Source organism: Neopsephotus bourkii, unplaced genomic scaffold (assembly GCF_033783945.1).
Source record: "Neopsephotus bourkii isolate Nb327-2 ecotype Australia unplaced genomic scaffold, CSIRO-AGI_Nbou_v1 NB_1615, whole genome shotgun sequence".
In the NCBI taxonomy this organism is placed as follows: domain Eukaryota; kingdom Metazoa; phylum Chordata; class Aves; order Psittaciformes; family Psittacidae; genus Neopsephotus; species Neopsephotus bourkii.
In genome coordinates this window covers 7,484,751-7,500,470 of record NW_026902090.1, presented here as the reverse complement: position 1 = coordinate 7,500,470, position 15,720 = coordinate 7,484,751, and the positions used below count along the sequence as shown (strand labels likewise).

At 40.0% G+C, this 15,720-nt stretch overlaps 1 protein-coding gene and 1 long non-coding RNA gene across 2 annotated transcripts in view; both read right to left on the bottom strand.

The window, feature by feature from the left end:
- Positions 1–2,614: 2,614 nt before the first annotated feature.
- LOC133222741 (uncharacterized) lies at positions 2,615–4,403 on the bottom strand. Its single transcript, XR_009728361.1, has 2 exons — positions 4,126–4,403; positions 2,615–2,807 (listed from the first exon to the last, which is right to left on the bottom strand). It is a non-coding gene; the product is annotated as an uncharacterized LOC133222741 (long non-coding RNA).
- Positions 4,404–6,082: 1,679 nt separating this feature from the next.
- FHIP2A (FHF complex subunit HOOK interacting protein 2A) overlaps positions 6,083–15,720 on the bottom strand; it is a 31,832-nt gene continuing 22,194 nt past the window's right edge. Inside the window, exons 13-18 of the mRNA XM_061372761.1 lie at positions 15,353–15,496; positions 13,566–13,656; positions 11,732–11,875; positions 8,207–8,347; positions 6,979–7,082; positions 6,083–6,892 (exon numbers count right to left, since the gene is read on the bottom strand). Coding sequence (XP_061228745.1) covers positions 6,787–6,892; positions 6,979–7,082; positions 8,207–8,347; positions 11,732–11,875; positions 13,566–13,656; positions 15,353–15,496 — 730 coding nt within the window. The 3' untranslated portion in view covers positions 6,083–6,786. The remainder of the gene's footprint in view (positions 6,893–6,978; positions 7,083–8,206; positions 8,348–11,731; positions 11,876–13,565; positions 13,657–15,352; positions 15,497–15,720) is intronic.

The following is a 15,720-nucleotide window of genomic DNA, read 5'->3' as shown; positions in this document are numbered from 1 at the left end:
TATTATGTGAGCGAGACGTGTTGTGGAAGGCTGAAAATTGCTTTTCTCAGATTGCAGCAACTTCCCTCACTTACAGGAGATGCTCAAGTGGATCAGTCCAGCTCACTGCTCCCAGCAGAGCAAATATGAGTTATTCAGGAACCATCAATTAGCTGGAAGTCTGAGGATGTAAATGCCTGTTTACTTCATTTCCTCATCAACAAGGGCTGGGTTTCCTCATTCAGGGATTTGTCCAGTCTGGTTTTAAGTGTTAGGCGAGAGATTCTTTTCACTGCTGGTCTAGCAGCATTCACAGGCAGGAAGTTTTCACTGACAGTGAATATCATTTTTCCTCAATGACATTCCTTCATTCTTAATTGCATTCCGATAAATCAGGCTCTGTAATTCCTTCAGTCTGGTGCTTAAGGCTTTCCAATCCTTTTTACTGGGAATTAATGTCCCTCTAACCCTACACCATAATGTCACTATGCTAAACTTGGTTACCTCTGTTCCCTCCTCTTAAATCAGTTTAGTATCTAGCTGTTTTCTGCAGAACTTCCTGTGGTTTTGTAACAGACCTTATTACTCAGCACAGTGACTTACATCTTTGGCTGCATCGTCTCTCAGAACTGGAAATGGGATACTATGTGCCTTGAAAGATACAACGCAGATGTCTCATTTCTGCTGTCCTCAGTGCAAACTACTACAGTGGGTTTGCACTTACCACCCTGGGCTCCCTGCAGAGGATACCCTTCTTCTCAACAGCTGTGCTTTCAGACAACTGTTCAGAATGTAATTCACCTTTTCTGAACATGAAGGTGATTAAAGAGGAATACATTTATCTCCATGTTCCTACAGCCTAGCACTGTAACAGTCCTTCCCTTCATGTGTTTCCGTATGTTTCAGTATGTAAAATCTTTTACCAGAGGGAGAGGACACCACACAAACCCCTACTGAATTATGCTGCCATAGAGCAGAAAGGCAAAGCCAACAAGAGGCATCTACTTCATCTATGTTACAATACACTTACAAAGTTACCAGTTCCACAGGGCTAGTCCAGCAGATTTTATGCCACCAGTAGCATTTGTTGTAATAACCAGCAGGAATTTACTGAAATATAGTTCAGAACATAGATACCACCGTAGCAAGGGTAATTTAAACAGCCTGGAGAGGTACTACATCACAAGATATATCTTTTTATCCTCAGGGATCTGACTCTAAAGGCAATGCCAAAAATCAGCCCCAACTTGTACAATTTCACTTTTCACACTTCAACTTCCTTTCTTTTTGGCATTCCCAGGAAGCTTGTGACACCTGAAAACGTTAATCCACCATATGCTTCACTCAATTCCTAAATTACTCTTCAGTTTCCTCTCTCATCCTTCAAACGGAACCTCGGCTTATAAAGGATGCGTCAGGAACATATGGGTTTAGGCTGAAAGGGCTCATACAAGTTGTGACAGATTCACTTCTCCGAGCATTAATCCACTTTAATCCAATCAGATCACACACCAAACTCTCAAAATCCTTGCGGCTTTGTCAGCACCCGTTCTGGTAAAATCTAAAGGTTAACAAATTCAGTAGATCCTGCACTACTGGTATCAACACTGAGAGCTCCGAGGGAGAATGTAAAATGAGTTAAAGACATAGAGACCACACACTGGTAACACTCCAGGCTTTTCCCAACAGGATGTAGAACCCGAAAGTCTTGCGTCAGAATGCAAGTGCTGTAAGATTACCATGCTTCAATAACCCAGTCATTTCAAGGATACCAAAGTAAGAGGAAGATACAAGAAGATATAAAATGTGCAATTTTGACACCACTTCCTCCCTGCTTGAGGAAGCAAAGTGTCCCTAAATCTCTAAATGCCTCATGCAGGCACAGCAAATAAATGATCTGGGGTGGGAGATGACAATCTCCAAGACCCACGAGGATGGGGAAAGCTATTACAAAAGCTGTCGAGTGTATCATCTTGCTGTAACACTCTTCTTGTGAGAGATGCAAGAGCACTTGCAGCTGTTAAACACTGAGGAGAAACAGCTTAACATCCAAGTGTATCCCTCAGAGGGCATCCTACAGAGCGACAACAGCTTTTAAAGGCAGATGAAAACCTGAAGGACACCGGAACTAGATGAGATACTAAGAAAAAATACCCCAAACCATTTCAAATATATAAAAATGTGTACAAACCCTGACGTATAAAAGCCTTCCTCCATACCCTGAAGGAAGAAACAATGCTTACTCACGTACATGCCATTTGTACCCAATTCAATAAACTAATGTTGTGACTGATGCACTCTGTACTCAAATGCAATAGAAAACCAAGGTCTTGACCAGCTGTAGTCTTGAAAGATATGAGGGCTCTTGGGAAGAGCAGACATTAGTCTGTGTTCAGGATGATTCCATCCAGGCCATTTCCCTTAGCACTGAATCTTCATGGGCAAGGGTGTGCTGGTTCACTCTGAGCCCTGCACAGCACAGGAAACAGGTTTATTCCAGAAGATGCTGCAGTGAGCCTCAAAATAAATGAAAGGGCTTCAGGATCAAAGGCATGATGTAGGATGTTAAAACATTTTCTGTCTCAAGGTCATCCATACAAAACCTGTTACGGATTCTGTAATAATAGAAGCAGTCGCTTCATGGAAATACATTTATTATAAGATACCTTTTAATCCTCCATGCCTTTTTTTAGCACAAAAAGTTGGATTTTTATCACCAGCTCTTTCATAAAACTTCATATTGTATGTCTGGTAATGTCACTGTTTCAGCAATTCCTCCCTGGAAATCCCATGCCTGCAGAACCTCGGCAACACGGGCAGTAAGTGACCTACACAAAGTTTAATAGAAAAGTTTTACTGAATATCCTCTGTTTAATGTAAACAAGGCAGGAGGCAAAACAAGGAGTATATATTTCATATAGTTCCACTATTTTACAGGGCACAGAAAGCATCAGGGATCATGGCTTGAAAACCCAGGATGAGACACGACATCAGACACGGATTTCCCATGCAGCCGCAAGTCTCTTACATCCTCCTTCCATTTTACCTGGCACTTTGCTTTAGTTAGTATTTCTTTTAGCAGGACAAATAGCAGTAATAAAATGCCACCTGTGACATTACACAGCAGGCTATGGTAGAAATTACCATGCATTTACAAAGCCAAAGCCATGATTACTTGTGCCCTGTAAAATCGAGTGCGACAACCTTTACACTAATCATAGTGTAAGCAAGCTCGGGATTCTGGTCCTTTTATATATATATATATATGTATATATATACATAGGTGATGTACAACCAGACTCAAACTGTGGTTCAAGTCACAGCTCTTATATTGCACAGACAAATACATAGTAAGAACATTACACAGACAGGATCTGAATACTGGGAATATTACAATCATATGAGAAACTAAGGACAAACTTGTTCTACCAGAGCTAGTACATGGCTTATTACAAAATTTCCTGTATCAGTCTAAATCAAACACATACTGCAAATGGAAAAAAGAAGTAAAAAATGTGTCTATTTACACACATGTGCATTAGGATTAAAATGTGGTTTGGATCTGCTTTCTGAAAGATAAAGTTACTCTAGTATTACCTCTCAAGTATTTCAGTCTAATACTAGTGGCCGTATTCTCTAAGGTGATACGCACTTGCATTTCCCACTGACAGCTGGAGGATCTGCATATGCTGTGGATTTCAGGCCATGTATCTTCTCAGGTGTCCACCTCTGGGTAATAAATAACCACACACAAACACACGTACACAGAAAGGAAATGGGCACCTCAATGACATGCATAGATCGGAAAGGTGAAAACATGGACCTGGACTAACTTCTAACCTTCTGTTTTTAAAGAAAGTGCATGAAAAATATCACACAAAAAACCAACAATGAAATGAGTTCCATCTCTTAAAGAAAATTAAATCACTTTTACAAAAATAAAGGTCACTGTCACGGTAGTTCAGGGTTTGTAGGCAGCACTCACAAAAGCAGTTTAGGCTAAAGCAACCTGAAGGATTGCTTCACTTCTATCAGGATAGATCCAGGTCTTATAAATTCAGCACTGAATAACATTTGGTTTGCAAGAACATTGCCAATATTGCTGGAGACTGAACAATTACATCCTGAGTGAGTGTTTATACTTACGTCTACTTATTTTCCTCATGGACAAGCTTGAAGGAATTGCGCTTGCAATTCCATAGGCTGTTTTGCATTAAAATGCCACAGAGGTTGCAGCAGTCCTTCCAGAGGCTGACTGATACAACTACTCACAGTGCAATGAGCTTAGGTATCAGTGAAAACAATAACTACAACAACAGAGGTGATGTTAATGCTTTCTTTTGAGATCACGCATCTCTTGAATGGCTTTATAAATTGTTATATTACTTGGAATGCTCTTGCAAGTCCTGTTTAACATTTTTCTCACTTTCTAGTAAGATAATACTACTAGCAGTATTATCACTTCCAGTTTGCACTGAAATTGAAGTATTTTGGAACATACACTTGTAAGAAAATAAATAATGAAAGTAGAAAATTTGAGGAAGAAGTAATTAGGCTCAAGCAAACCCAACAAAGACCCAAATTCAGTAAAGCATCAGCACCTGTGCTCGACAGCTTAACTTTGCTCATGTAAAAAACTGTGATTTAGCAGTCGAATTCCTGAAATGAAGCTTTAGTTTAACTGCTTTTCTGAATTGGGACCTTATTCATAACAAAAGCATGTATTAAATATCACTGCAGAGACACATGTTCTAAACTATGTGTTGGATATGTTACACTAACAAAGCTTCTAATATGTACTGACTGCAAAAGACATCACTAAAAATCATTTGCTACTTTCAAGGTATGTTTCTAAAGACCAAAAATGAGAAAAATGTCATCTTTTTAAACTTTATCCTACGATGCTGTTTGAACCTGAAAACACTTTGGGGCTAAATTCAGAGAAAAAGAAAAGCTGAGGAATTAAAACAAGTTTGAGTTTGCCACATAAATGCACCACATTGCACATAAACCTCCCAGTTTAGGGAGCCACTGAATAGAGGTTTCACCTGCCAAAATGCTTCCCCAGTTCCAGAACTGCTCTTCCCAGCTGAACCTTTACTGGAAGCTTTTATAGCAAGACCTTCTACATTGTTGTGACAAAAATAGATGTAGCCCATTAACTGTGACACTGCTGTAATTAACCTGCTAACTTAAAAGTCCTCTCAACAACCAGGTTCCATAAATATTAAAACCCAAGACCTCAAAGGCATAGATGGATTCAGAGCAGAGTCTGATTCTAGGTACAGTCATGTAAATATAGAGAAATTCTAATGACTGAGTGAATCAGTCCATATTGCATATGAGCAATCACATCTGAAAGGGGCACCAGCTGGGCCAACAGGGTAGTAGGAAAGATAAAGGTAGGAAGACAATGTAAACATAAGGAGCTAAACTCTACCTTACCTGCCTACACTGTTGTGTTCATAGGAGGGGAAAGAGGTACTACACACTTGTGCAGAGTGGGACAGGTCTCCAATCCAAGCCCCACAGTGTGACTTGAAGGTTAAAGCACTTGAAGGTTAAAGAACCTGACAGTGCACATGTGGCAGTGAGCTGCAAGAACTGTCTGCAGGACAGGCTGCCATCATGCTAGAGACAGAAGCAAAGCACACTGAGGTCCGAATGGCCCTCTGCCTGAAGTGCAAATACCTGCCCTGGCTGATAGTATTCATTATGAAACAGATTCACTGAGAGACATCTCTTATGGAAATCAGGAGAATATTTTGGTCCTGTATATGGTATCAAACGAATTGGCATCAGTGAATCTTTTGCTGGGTGTTGCTGCGATGCTTAGATAAGCAGTAAAAACACTGCTAAAAAGCATGAATGCTTATGCTGCCAATTTTCAAGGCACAAAAGATTCTTAAACCAATTCAGGCTAAATACCAATTTAAAAGAAATCAAAAATACTGTTTCAGCAACAACTTCTAATGACCTATAATTAACTTCCCTGTAAAGGTGACGTAAGTCAAGCAACTAGAATTCACACGTAAAAACCTAAAGCAAATGTAGTTACACAGACAACCTGAAGAGCAATCACATGGAATGACAGAGGCAAACATGCTAGGAACATGTATGCTTCAGATATATTTGTTAGAGATGTGATGCTGAATCAGGATTCATTCCATTAGTATTGATTTTATACTGATATATCTCTTGGATTAATCCATTGGGGAAAGAGGCTCAGAGCTGTCTTTAGGGTTCACCAGAACAAAAATGACTCCTCATTAATATATCCTACTGTATATGGATTGGTAGGGTTCTTTTCACCTCTTCATTTTCAATAATATACAATGTATCTATAGTTGTGATTTCCTTCCAACTGAAAAGAAAAAGAATTAAGAGATAAAAATGTTACAAAATTAATTTGCTTTTAAAAGTAATATGGTCACAAAAGCGAATTGGTGCACGTGAGCCCCAGAACATACAAGAGACCCAATTCTCTAAACATCGTCGTTACAACAGAATAACCAAGGTCTGATGTCTGTGGTTCTTCATTCAGCTTTTGCAGCTCTTCACACGGTGGCTAGAAACGCAGTGTACTGGTTTCTCCCCAGACTCCTTCAGTCGTATTCTAGGTCCATTTGAATCCCTCTCTCTTGCAAAGTCAACATCTGGTGAAAGCAACTTGTCTTGCCATTCTGCCAAATGTCAACTGACACTCTGCCAGGAGGCACCACCTCTTCTTATCGGGGTGTTGTCAATAGTCTTTGCGACTGAAACAAGCTGGGTGGTTTTACAAGCCCGGCTGCTCATCAAGGCTGCTTATGGTGTAGATGAAGCATGATACTTCACAAATGCAATTGCTGCCAGCTCTTTGCAGAACTCTTCCAGCACAATCACGCCCTCTAGTAATGTCATGTGGTCAATGCTGAGGAAGAAAAAACAGCAGAGAATCAAGATTCCAACCCAAAAAACCCAGCCATGGCTCTTGGAGAATATGCAATGTTTACTCACATGGGCCCTTCTGGCTCCAAGCCCAGCAGGCGTTTTCTGACCAGCAGAAGTTTGGGAGTGAAATCCGGGATGCGCTGGATTCTAACCATGAGGTCCCCGACGACCTGTAAAGCACAATGCCATCAACACACAAAGTTAACACCTTTGCAGAGTGTCTGGCAGCAGGGTTAAATGAACCTTCAGTGCCTAGAATGCAGCCTCACTTCAGCATCCTCACAAAACAACATGCCCCCAAAAGGAGGGCAGAGGGGTGGTGTGTGTGTGTGCAGAAAGTAGAGATACCAAAGGACAGAAGGACAGGAACTCCTGAGCCTTACCTGCCATAGCTACAAATGGTATTACTTATTTTAATTAACGATTAATTTCTCTTAGTAAACGTTGACACAGGCAATTGACAAGAAAATGCCTGGATTTAGGGAAAGCACAAGAGGAGAGAGCAAAGATTCTATTCTGAAATGGGGAGGGCTGCAGGGGGAAAAGGGAGCTAGGCCCTCTGTAAGTACTGGACAAGCATCATTAACAGGCTCCCGACCAGCTTAATAACAGCTGGTGCGTGGGACAGGCGAAGGATCTCTGACTGAGGAGACTGCAGTGTGACAGGCACTCAGCCAGCACTTGGAGGATGCAGGTCTGGCAGGAAGAGATGGAATCAGAGAGGGAAAGGAAGGGGATTTTGATAAATCCAGGACATCACTGTCAAGAACAGTCTTCATCAGAGAAAATAATAAAGAGGATGAGCAGAGATATTCATCCAAGCACAGGATATTCAGGAGTGTCATTTGCTTGTGTGTGTAGTATCAAAACCATCTCCTTCCCCTCCAGGTGCAAGCCTGTACTTGGCCTGTTCCCAAAGCACTACCTGATGTTGCCTGCAAGTGACAACAATGTGACCTAGTCCAGTTTAAAGCAACAGCATTGCCACGGGGGATACTCTGCACAATGAAGCTAAGCAAACAAACAGTTCTGAAGACACAGAATCATAGAATGGTTTGGGTTGGAAAAGACCGTAAGATCATTCAGTTCTAACACCCCTGACATGAGAAATATTCCAATGGTTTTAGTAGAAAGTCCAATATCTTGACTCAACTCAAGAATGTAAGTACCTACTTTCAGTGAGAAGCCACTTGCCAACTTAAACTACCCAGCAACTACTATCACTAAGCACAAAGCTAATAAATACATCAGTGCTGTATAGCCATATATAGGTATTAACTGTGTGTTTACTCACCCTGACAATAACTGAGAAGAGAGACCTGCAGCCAGAAGCTAGGTTTACATAGGGATCCAAAAGGTATTCGTGGATATGAGGATGGGGAAACAAGGCCAGTTTGGACAGCACTGAAGTAACTTGTAAATTTACATCATAGGGCTGCAATAAAACAGGAAAACACAGAGCTCAGTTATTTTCATGCTGGCTTCTTTTCATCCAGCCAGTGTTTGTTTAACTACTAGAACCTTATATAAAGGGTTATGAATAAAGATCAAAAAACAGATTAGAAGTCAGGCCCAAACCCTCTGCTTTCTACAATAAGAATGATGTGAATATGACAGTTTGATATTAGATGTTATTATCTGTTTAATTGCTAGAATCACTTGAAGCTTTTGCATACTTGTTTACTTCAGGATAAATCCTTTTCCTGTAAAACATTTCTTCAGTTCAGTAGCTAAACAAATAGCATAGAATCAGCCTAGATTAAACATCTGCTTGCTTCTCCTGGAAAATACACTGTGAAGTATATAAGCACAGGAAATGAGAGAGACAAATCTGTATTTACAGCTAATATGGTATTTCTCTTCCTCTACTTTATCTTCAAAAGAACCATTGCAGAAAGCCCAGTCATCCTGTGGCAGCATGCTATGGGAGATGAGACAGTCCTAGACTACCTATGGGAAGGTAGCATGGAATTCTAACTCCTTTCCCCAAATCAACCAAATGGAAGAGGCAACACTGTCGGATGTCGGAAAACACTCATCAGTCATATGGAAAATACAGTACCTAACTTTCTAGGAAAAAAAATACAGTTCCTGGCTTATAGGATTTACCATTCCAGTGAGAACCTCATTTCCATAAAAGCAAGTATTTTCACCAGGACTTCTTTATGTTCCAAGTACTTTTTTTCCATCTTTGATTTTCTCATCACAGTGAAAACAGGTTGACATTTCAATTCAGCCCAACTCTGAAAACTAGTGGCATTTCCTTCCATCTATTCAGTGGTGGAACAGACTATGCTGACAAGAGATGGACAGACATTCCCTTGGTACACCCCTATGCCAGTCTGAAGATGTTACCAAACACACATAGTTTAATTTAACCTTGTTGATTTTACCAAATCAGATTACAGGGCCCTCATTCAATCTCTCTGAGTGCATATTGGCAGTAACACCCTCAGTGGCATAATCACATCCAGGAGAGGATGATTTCATGGCCTCAAATTATCATCTTTATGCTCCCAAGTTAGCATCCTATTGCAGAATCAGAGAACAGATTCTTCCCTTCCAAACTCTGTAAGGTTTGGAAGAACTCAGCTTCAGATTAGGACAGATATATTTAGATATGTCTAGATGTTTAAGCTCTCATTAGCCTACTCAACAGAGACCTTGATAACACTTGCCTACACACCAGCACCTCATGCAATTTCAGATGCTCAGGAGTATCTGCTGGTCTCTTGGCAGTTCCAACAGAGGGCGGATGCTGCGAGATCTGTGTTATAACCAGGAGCTTATGGGAATATCCTGGGCATCACAAAAATGGCAACAGATAGCTCGGTTCAGGTACCCAAGTCGAGCCTTTCGGTCAGTTAAGTCAAGGAAGCTGAAAGAGACACCTACATGCTCTTCAGTCTAAAAGCTCCAGAGCCTCCCAGCGCTGTTCTGGCAGAACTTCCACTGACTAGACGGGAGCACATAACTAATACCTAGGTTCCTTGTTCCTCATTCATTACCACACACTGCTGCATTGCAATGGGAGTTGTCTTACAGATCTTTTTAAGTGAAAGTACCTATTTCTCCCAGCCAGTGGCAGTTATTTCTGTACTTGATATTCAAGCAATAGATTCATCCCAACCTTCTAACGAGTGAAACTTTCAGACCCTGGACCAGAGATGTTATCGGTAAAAGAGATCACTACATTTTGAGTTACCGTGGAAAACTTACTCTGCAGACAGAAACACAAATTCCTTCCAAAAATCCATTCCACTGCCTACCTAGCTGAAATGAAGAAGGTCTTTAGAGCTGAGTCAGTCAATTCATTAGGAAGCTTTGAAGCCATGAGCATTATCTGGTGTTCACAAGAAGAGAGGGAAACCAAGTAGTAACACGTGCTTCATCGTTCAGACAGATTGCTGTTGCGATCTGAACTAATTGAGAGCATTAAGGAAAGCTGCTTCTTCCCATGGAGCTTTTATTTCTGTCCATATGTTGGTAGACTCAGTAAGGCAGCTTTATTATCAGGTAACATGCTAAAAAAACTATAACTAAAAAGGTTAAAACCTGCAAAATTTGCAGTTCAGGGAATTCTTACAAACTTCTTAGTAAACAATCACTTCCATGGAAATGTGTAATACTAACAGGAGGAAGAAGGTACTATCTGGCAGATGGGGTACTGGATTTGAACAGCCTTGAGACAAGTTACTTCACCATCTTCTGTCAGAAACTAAGTTAATGATACCTATCACCTCTGCAAAGTTTTCTGATATCTACTGAGAAAACCTGCTAATACAACAAGAACAACCTATAGTATTGTAACAAAGAAGAACAGACATCAAACACAAGCTGTTAGTAGCACTGTGTCCCCACTAAAGGCTTTTCAACATTTTTCACTTTGGGCATTAGCACCCATTAAATCAGAATTGTCATTGACAGGATCCAGGTTTTGCTGTTCTGTACTGTTTTGTTTTTCTCTACGTGATTTATGTGCTTCATTGTGAATAACCCCTAGGAATTTCAGGGGCTTGGTATGATACAGTAAGAATTCACCCCTTCTGATTCAAGCAGTATATTTTATTCACCTGGTGTCAAGAACCATTTTTGACACCACAGATCGTACCATTTTGTTTGACTAACCCAAATGTGTGTCATGCTGACAGGTAGTGTATCAAACTGGGGACTGTGCTTCCATGCCAGATGCTACTTTTGTTGTAATCATACAAATCTGACACTACAGAAGTTACAGAAAGAAAGATCTTCCAAGTTACAACTTCTGTGTCATTGCTCAGACAAGGTTTTCATACCCACGAGGCTTGTTTTTCCTATGAGCTGATGATGGCCAGTCTTCATGACTCCAATCTATAACCATTTCAGCTAGTCTAATGTGCAGAACATGTTTACTGGAAACAAAATCCAGAGAATAACAACATAGGAACGGAAGTATTTGACTTTCTTTTCTCACTTCTGAATTGTAAAGGTTGGTACTCTCAAACATCCTTCTCTCCTAAACACTCACAGAGCTTACCTAGAAGCTACTACTGGCTTGCTGACCTGTCTCTTATTTCTGGTCAATGAAACATCTGGTACCAAAAAAGTGGCTAACAACGGTAAGAGAGGTTTTGTTCACTATTTCTAGTAAATTGACAATACTGATCACTACAGCATCCTGCAATCTACAGAGACCTGCATCAAGGACATGGGACATTACACAATAATATGATGCTGTAAAATACACTGCAGTAATGAAACTTCATGGGACCTTATGGTGATTGCCCCTTAGCAGTGATGGAAGTATAAGAAATTGAATTAATAACCTGCTTTTCCTTACCTGATCAAGAATCCTGCCCATTCTTTCAAACAGGACTTTCAAAAAGTGTCCTTCAAAAAATGATGCTTCTAAATTGCACTTTTCCAAAGGTCTGGGAGATCCAGGCCACTCCCACCGTAAACAGATGACACAGTAATCACGGAACTAGAAAAATATAGCGAGGAAAACAGACTTAAGCCTCCATGGAAATCATTTCATTTCCTTTTAATAGTCCATACACCTTAAAACCTTAATCTGTAGCTAAATGATAAATGTAAGCTCAAAAAGAACATTCACTCTAAAGTAAACACTGTCAGTTTCTATGAAGGCACCTCATTTTCTTCTTGACATTCATGCTATTAGGGTATTTTCAGAAACAATGAGTGGAGAAGAGAGCTCCCAAAAAGCAGCTGGTGCCAAAACACAAAGCAAAGCCAACAATACACATCCTGATCAGGGTTCCTCTGAAGCAGGAACTACATTTGTATACATTCTTCTTGACATTATGTTACCACACTTTCACTGAATTACATGTAGCTTATCTTGCTATCCAGTCTACATTGCTCCCTAATTCCCAGGACAGGAAAGGCACAAATATATGCAGGAGCTACAGATGAAAAGTACTTCAGGGCTTCATCTTCCCTCTGTTTCCAGTCACCCACAGCAGTCCTTCCCAATGTATGTCTCTGATTTGCTATGGGCTGCATATATATGGAATTATACCTTGAAAGGAGCATAGGTCATAGCAGTGAAAATAAGGAACACAGGAATAAACAGTAGCAAAAGAGAGACAAAACAGACTCAGCAATTCTTCACTGCTTATAGCTTACCTACTTGTGCAGGCTCCCAGGAATAGAAATATGGAAGCAGAACAGCTATTTGGATGCAATAACAGCAATAGGCAGGGCTATTCTTAGGGGGGAAATATTTTATGAGTAGCCATAGCATTGTCAGGAAGTGACAGAAAGCAATTCTGTTCTCTAATAACTCCCAGAATACTCTTTTTTCCCAAGATATGAAAGAAATACAAAGATGATATGTGCTTTCTGGCATCCAAGAATAGAACATAGGGGAATTTTACATCAACCTTTTACTTATTCTCCCTTTTTTTCACGTGAGACCACAGATAAAACAATATCATAAATACAGAAGTCCAACCCTCCCATCTTAAACTGCTGATATCATAATCCAGGGGTTATGGAACTTTTGAATTACCTACTAACATAGTTCCCTCAATTACTCCCTTCCTTTGCATAAATTTTTCTATTCTAGAAGATTCAGAGGGCTTCAATAAACTGCAAATAGACAGTGACTGTCTTCTAACCAAGGGAACTTTAGATTATGTTGGTAAAAACAAACCCCACATTTATTTCCAACCAGTCAATCATAAAATTTTCCCTACCTACCAAAGCTCCCAACTTCAAACCTGAATGCCTTAGGCTGCACATTCCCTGTGATGAGCCTTTATTTTTAAAGTCCCAGATTGCATAACTCCTATGCAGCATTTTAATTTCCCTTTAGTCCTTTCAAACAGCTTGGCAGGCAATTCTCCAAGAGAATGCAGATAAATGCAAAAGCAAATTAAGAATCTATCTGCAGCTCAGATTTTCTCTCAGTGTGTTTGTTATATGAATATTAATGCATTTAATGTCATCCATTATTCCCACTAGAGTAATACAAGGTGGATTCACCATCAAAAGATCTCTCAAGGTAAGTCTTCATTAGAAACTAAAAATTGAAGTTTCCCATCTTCCATTACCAAAGATGCATTTAGTAGGGCTATTTATAGAACCATCTGGATATTCTCATAAGTGCTTCAAACTCTCAAGGACTAAGGAAGACTTTACTGACTTACTTGTCTGTGGGCATCTCTGAGGTAAGTATCATAACCTGTACCTTCCACGTGGTATGATGACTTGGCTTCATCAGGTACAAGACAGAGGAAACTAAAGAGAAAAGAAGTACATTAATGATTACCTATAATCCAAAGAGCACCAGATCAATACTTTCTCATCACCTGTGACAGTCTACACAACACTGAATTGTCTGGCAAATTCATCCACAGTTTCTGCCATAACCTTATGTGAAGAACAGAGAACACAAAATCTATTGAAGCGTGTCTCTTCTAACTGCTGTTTGTAATACCAAGATACCTACTTCAGAACTTCTGTATCTAGCATCAGAGGTAAAACCTCAGTGGAAGCATTTTATGAGAACCAGCAGACAGAATGGAAATGAAAAGGAATATTCATAACCAGGTCAAGTATTTGCTAAAGGTCAGACTCCATCTTACAAGAGCATAAGGAAAATGTACTGAGGAATAAATGAGCCAAATGACAAGGAGAATTACAGTTAAAATTCTTCTTAACCTACTGCATAGGCAGTTTTATTTACCACAATTAGTTGGTGGAACATGTAAGAGTGCACAGGACTATCTGAATTTAAATGTCCCAGTTACAAATAGCCTTTGTCAGGTATGCAGCACAAACACTCTGTGTCCTTATTACTTCACCAATATCTGACCTAAAAAGCATGAGGAGATTCTGAATCTTAGAGGGAAGCATCTTTTAAAAATAAATAAAACCCCTAAAATTTCTGGAGAGCAAAATAAAACTCAGTCTTTGCACCCTGTTTCCAAATTTCAGCTTTCCCCACACCCAAAGAACTGCTGGAGGCTCCTGTAAGATTTATATCCAGGAATACGTAGGAGATGACTTTTAGTATGAAGTTCATCTTAGCTGAAAAAATACAAATTGGCAAAACACTGCAACTCCTGAAAACACTTCTGTTCAGTGATGGAGATTGCAGGAGGTGAATTTAGGAGAGTGTTCTTTATGCCTTTGCTCCAAACCATGTCCACCGTCAACTATATATAGCAGTTCTAGGGGAAAGAGGGCAAGAAGTGATAATGCCATTCCATGCTGGCTGTCCTTGGGCTGTTCTCCTCTGGCTAACACCTTTGATTATTTCTGGGTAAGTAGATAGGTCAGCACTGAAATACCAGTGCTGCTTTGCTACTGTGTATTAACAGAGCAAACAGCACTTGTCCTAATACTAGTTGCTAGGAGAATTACCATCACTAAGTTGCTTCCAGCAGAGCCTATCCTCATTGCAATATCCAATTTGCGGTATGTCTAACACGCATAAAGGTATGTTTGCAGGTGACAAGAGGTGCCCCTTGATTTTAAGGGAACAGAGAGTACCTCCAGCATGGCAATTATTTGCTTAGACATATACATGTTCAAGGAGCTTTAGGAAGTTTGAGGGTTTTTGCCCCCCTAAGGAATTTACTGCAAGACTCCCCAGGAAGGCCGAGTCTGTAACAGCAGTTTAAGCATAGCAAATAGGTTTGAAAAAGGAAAGTTTTATAATCAGTGAGGCTTTCGTCACGAATTCTGAGTATTCAACTGCACTATTAGCTGGAATGTTATTCTATTTTTCTCATTTATGTTGAATTATTTTTACTTATTGTAAGCTCTAATCTTTCAGGAGTAGCTTTCTGATAAAATGCCACATAATTTCCTCTGTGGAGTCATTTTACCAGCTGGCAGAGAATAACATCCATTACAGAGCACATTTAATTTGCACAGTGTGTGCAGACACCCACACATTCAGAGAGTTCTTTAAGTGTCTGTTTCTTACCTATTTACAATTTTATGAACTTCAGTCTTCCCATCATATTTTTGATGTTCTGGACTGACAGGTGGAGAAGGACTGAGCCACTCCTGCGTTGACAATGTGTTATCTGGAGACAAGTCAGTAAATAACGGATCTTCCTCTAGGTCTCTGTGAGATTGTATTAGACAAAAACATTATCATTCATTGAATGTTATGGCAGGCAGGAAAATCTCTGGGTCAAAAGGCATGATTTCTATTCCAGTTCTCTGAACAACTAGGGTGTCTTCCAGAACAGTATCATAGGCACATCTTTTTACCTAATTAACATCCAGAAATACTAATCCTTACAAATACCCAACAAACATTTTGTTTTGATCAAAAATCATAAATTC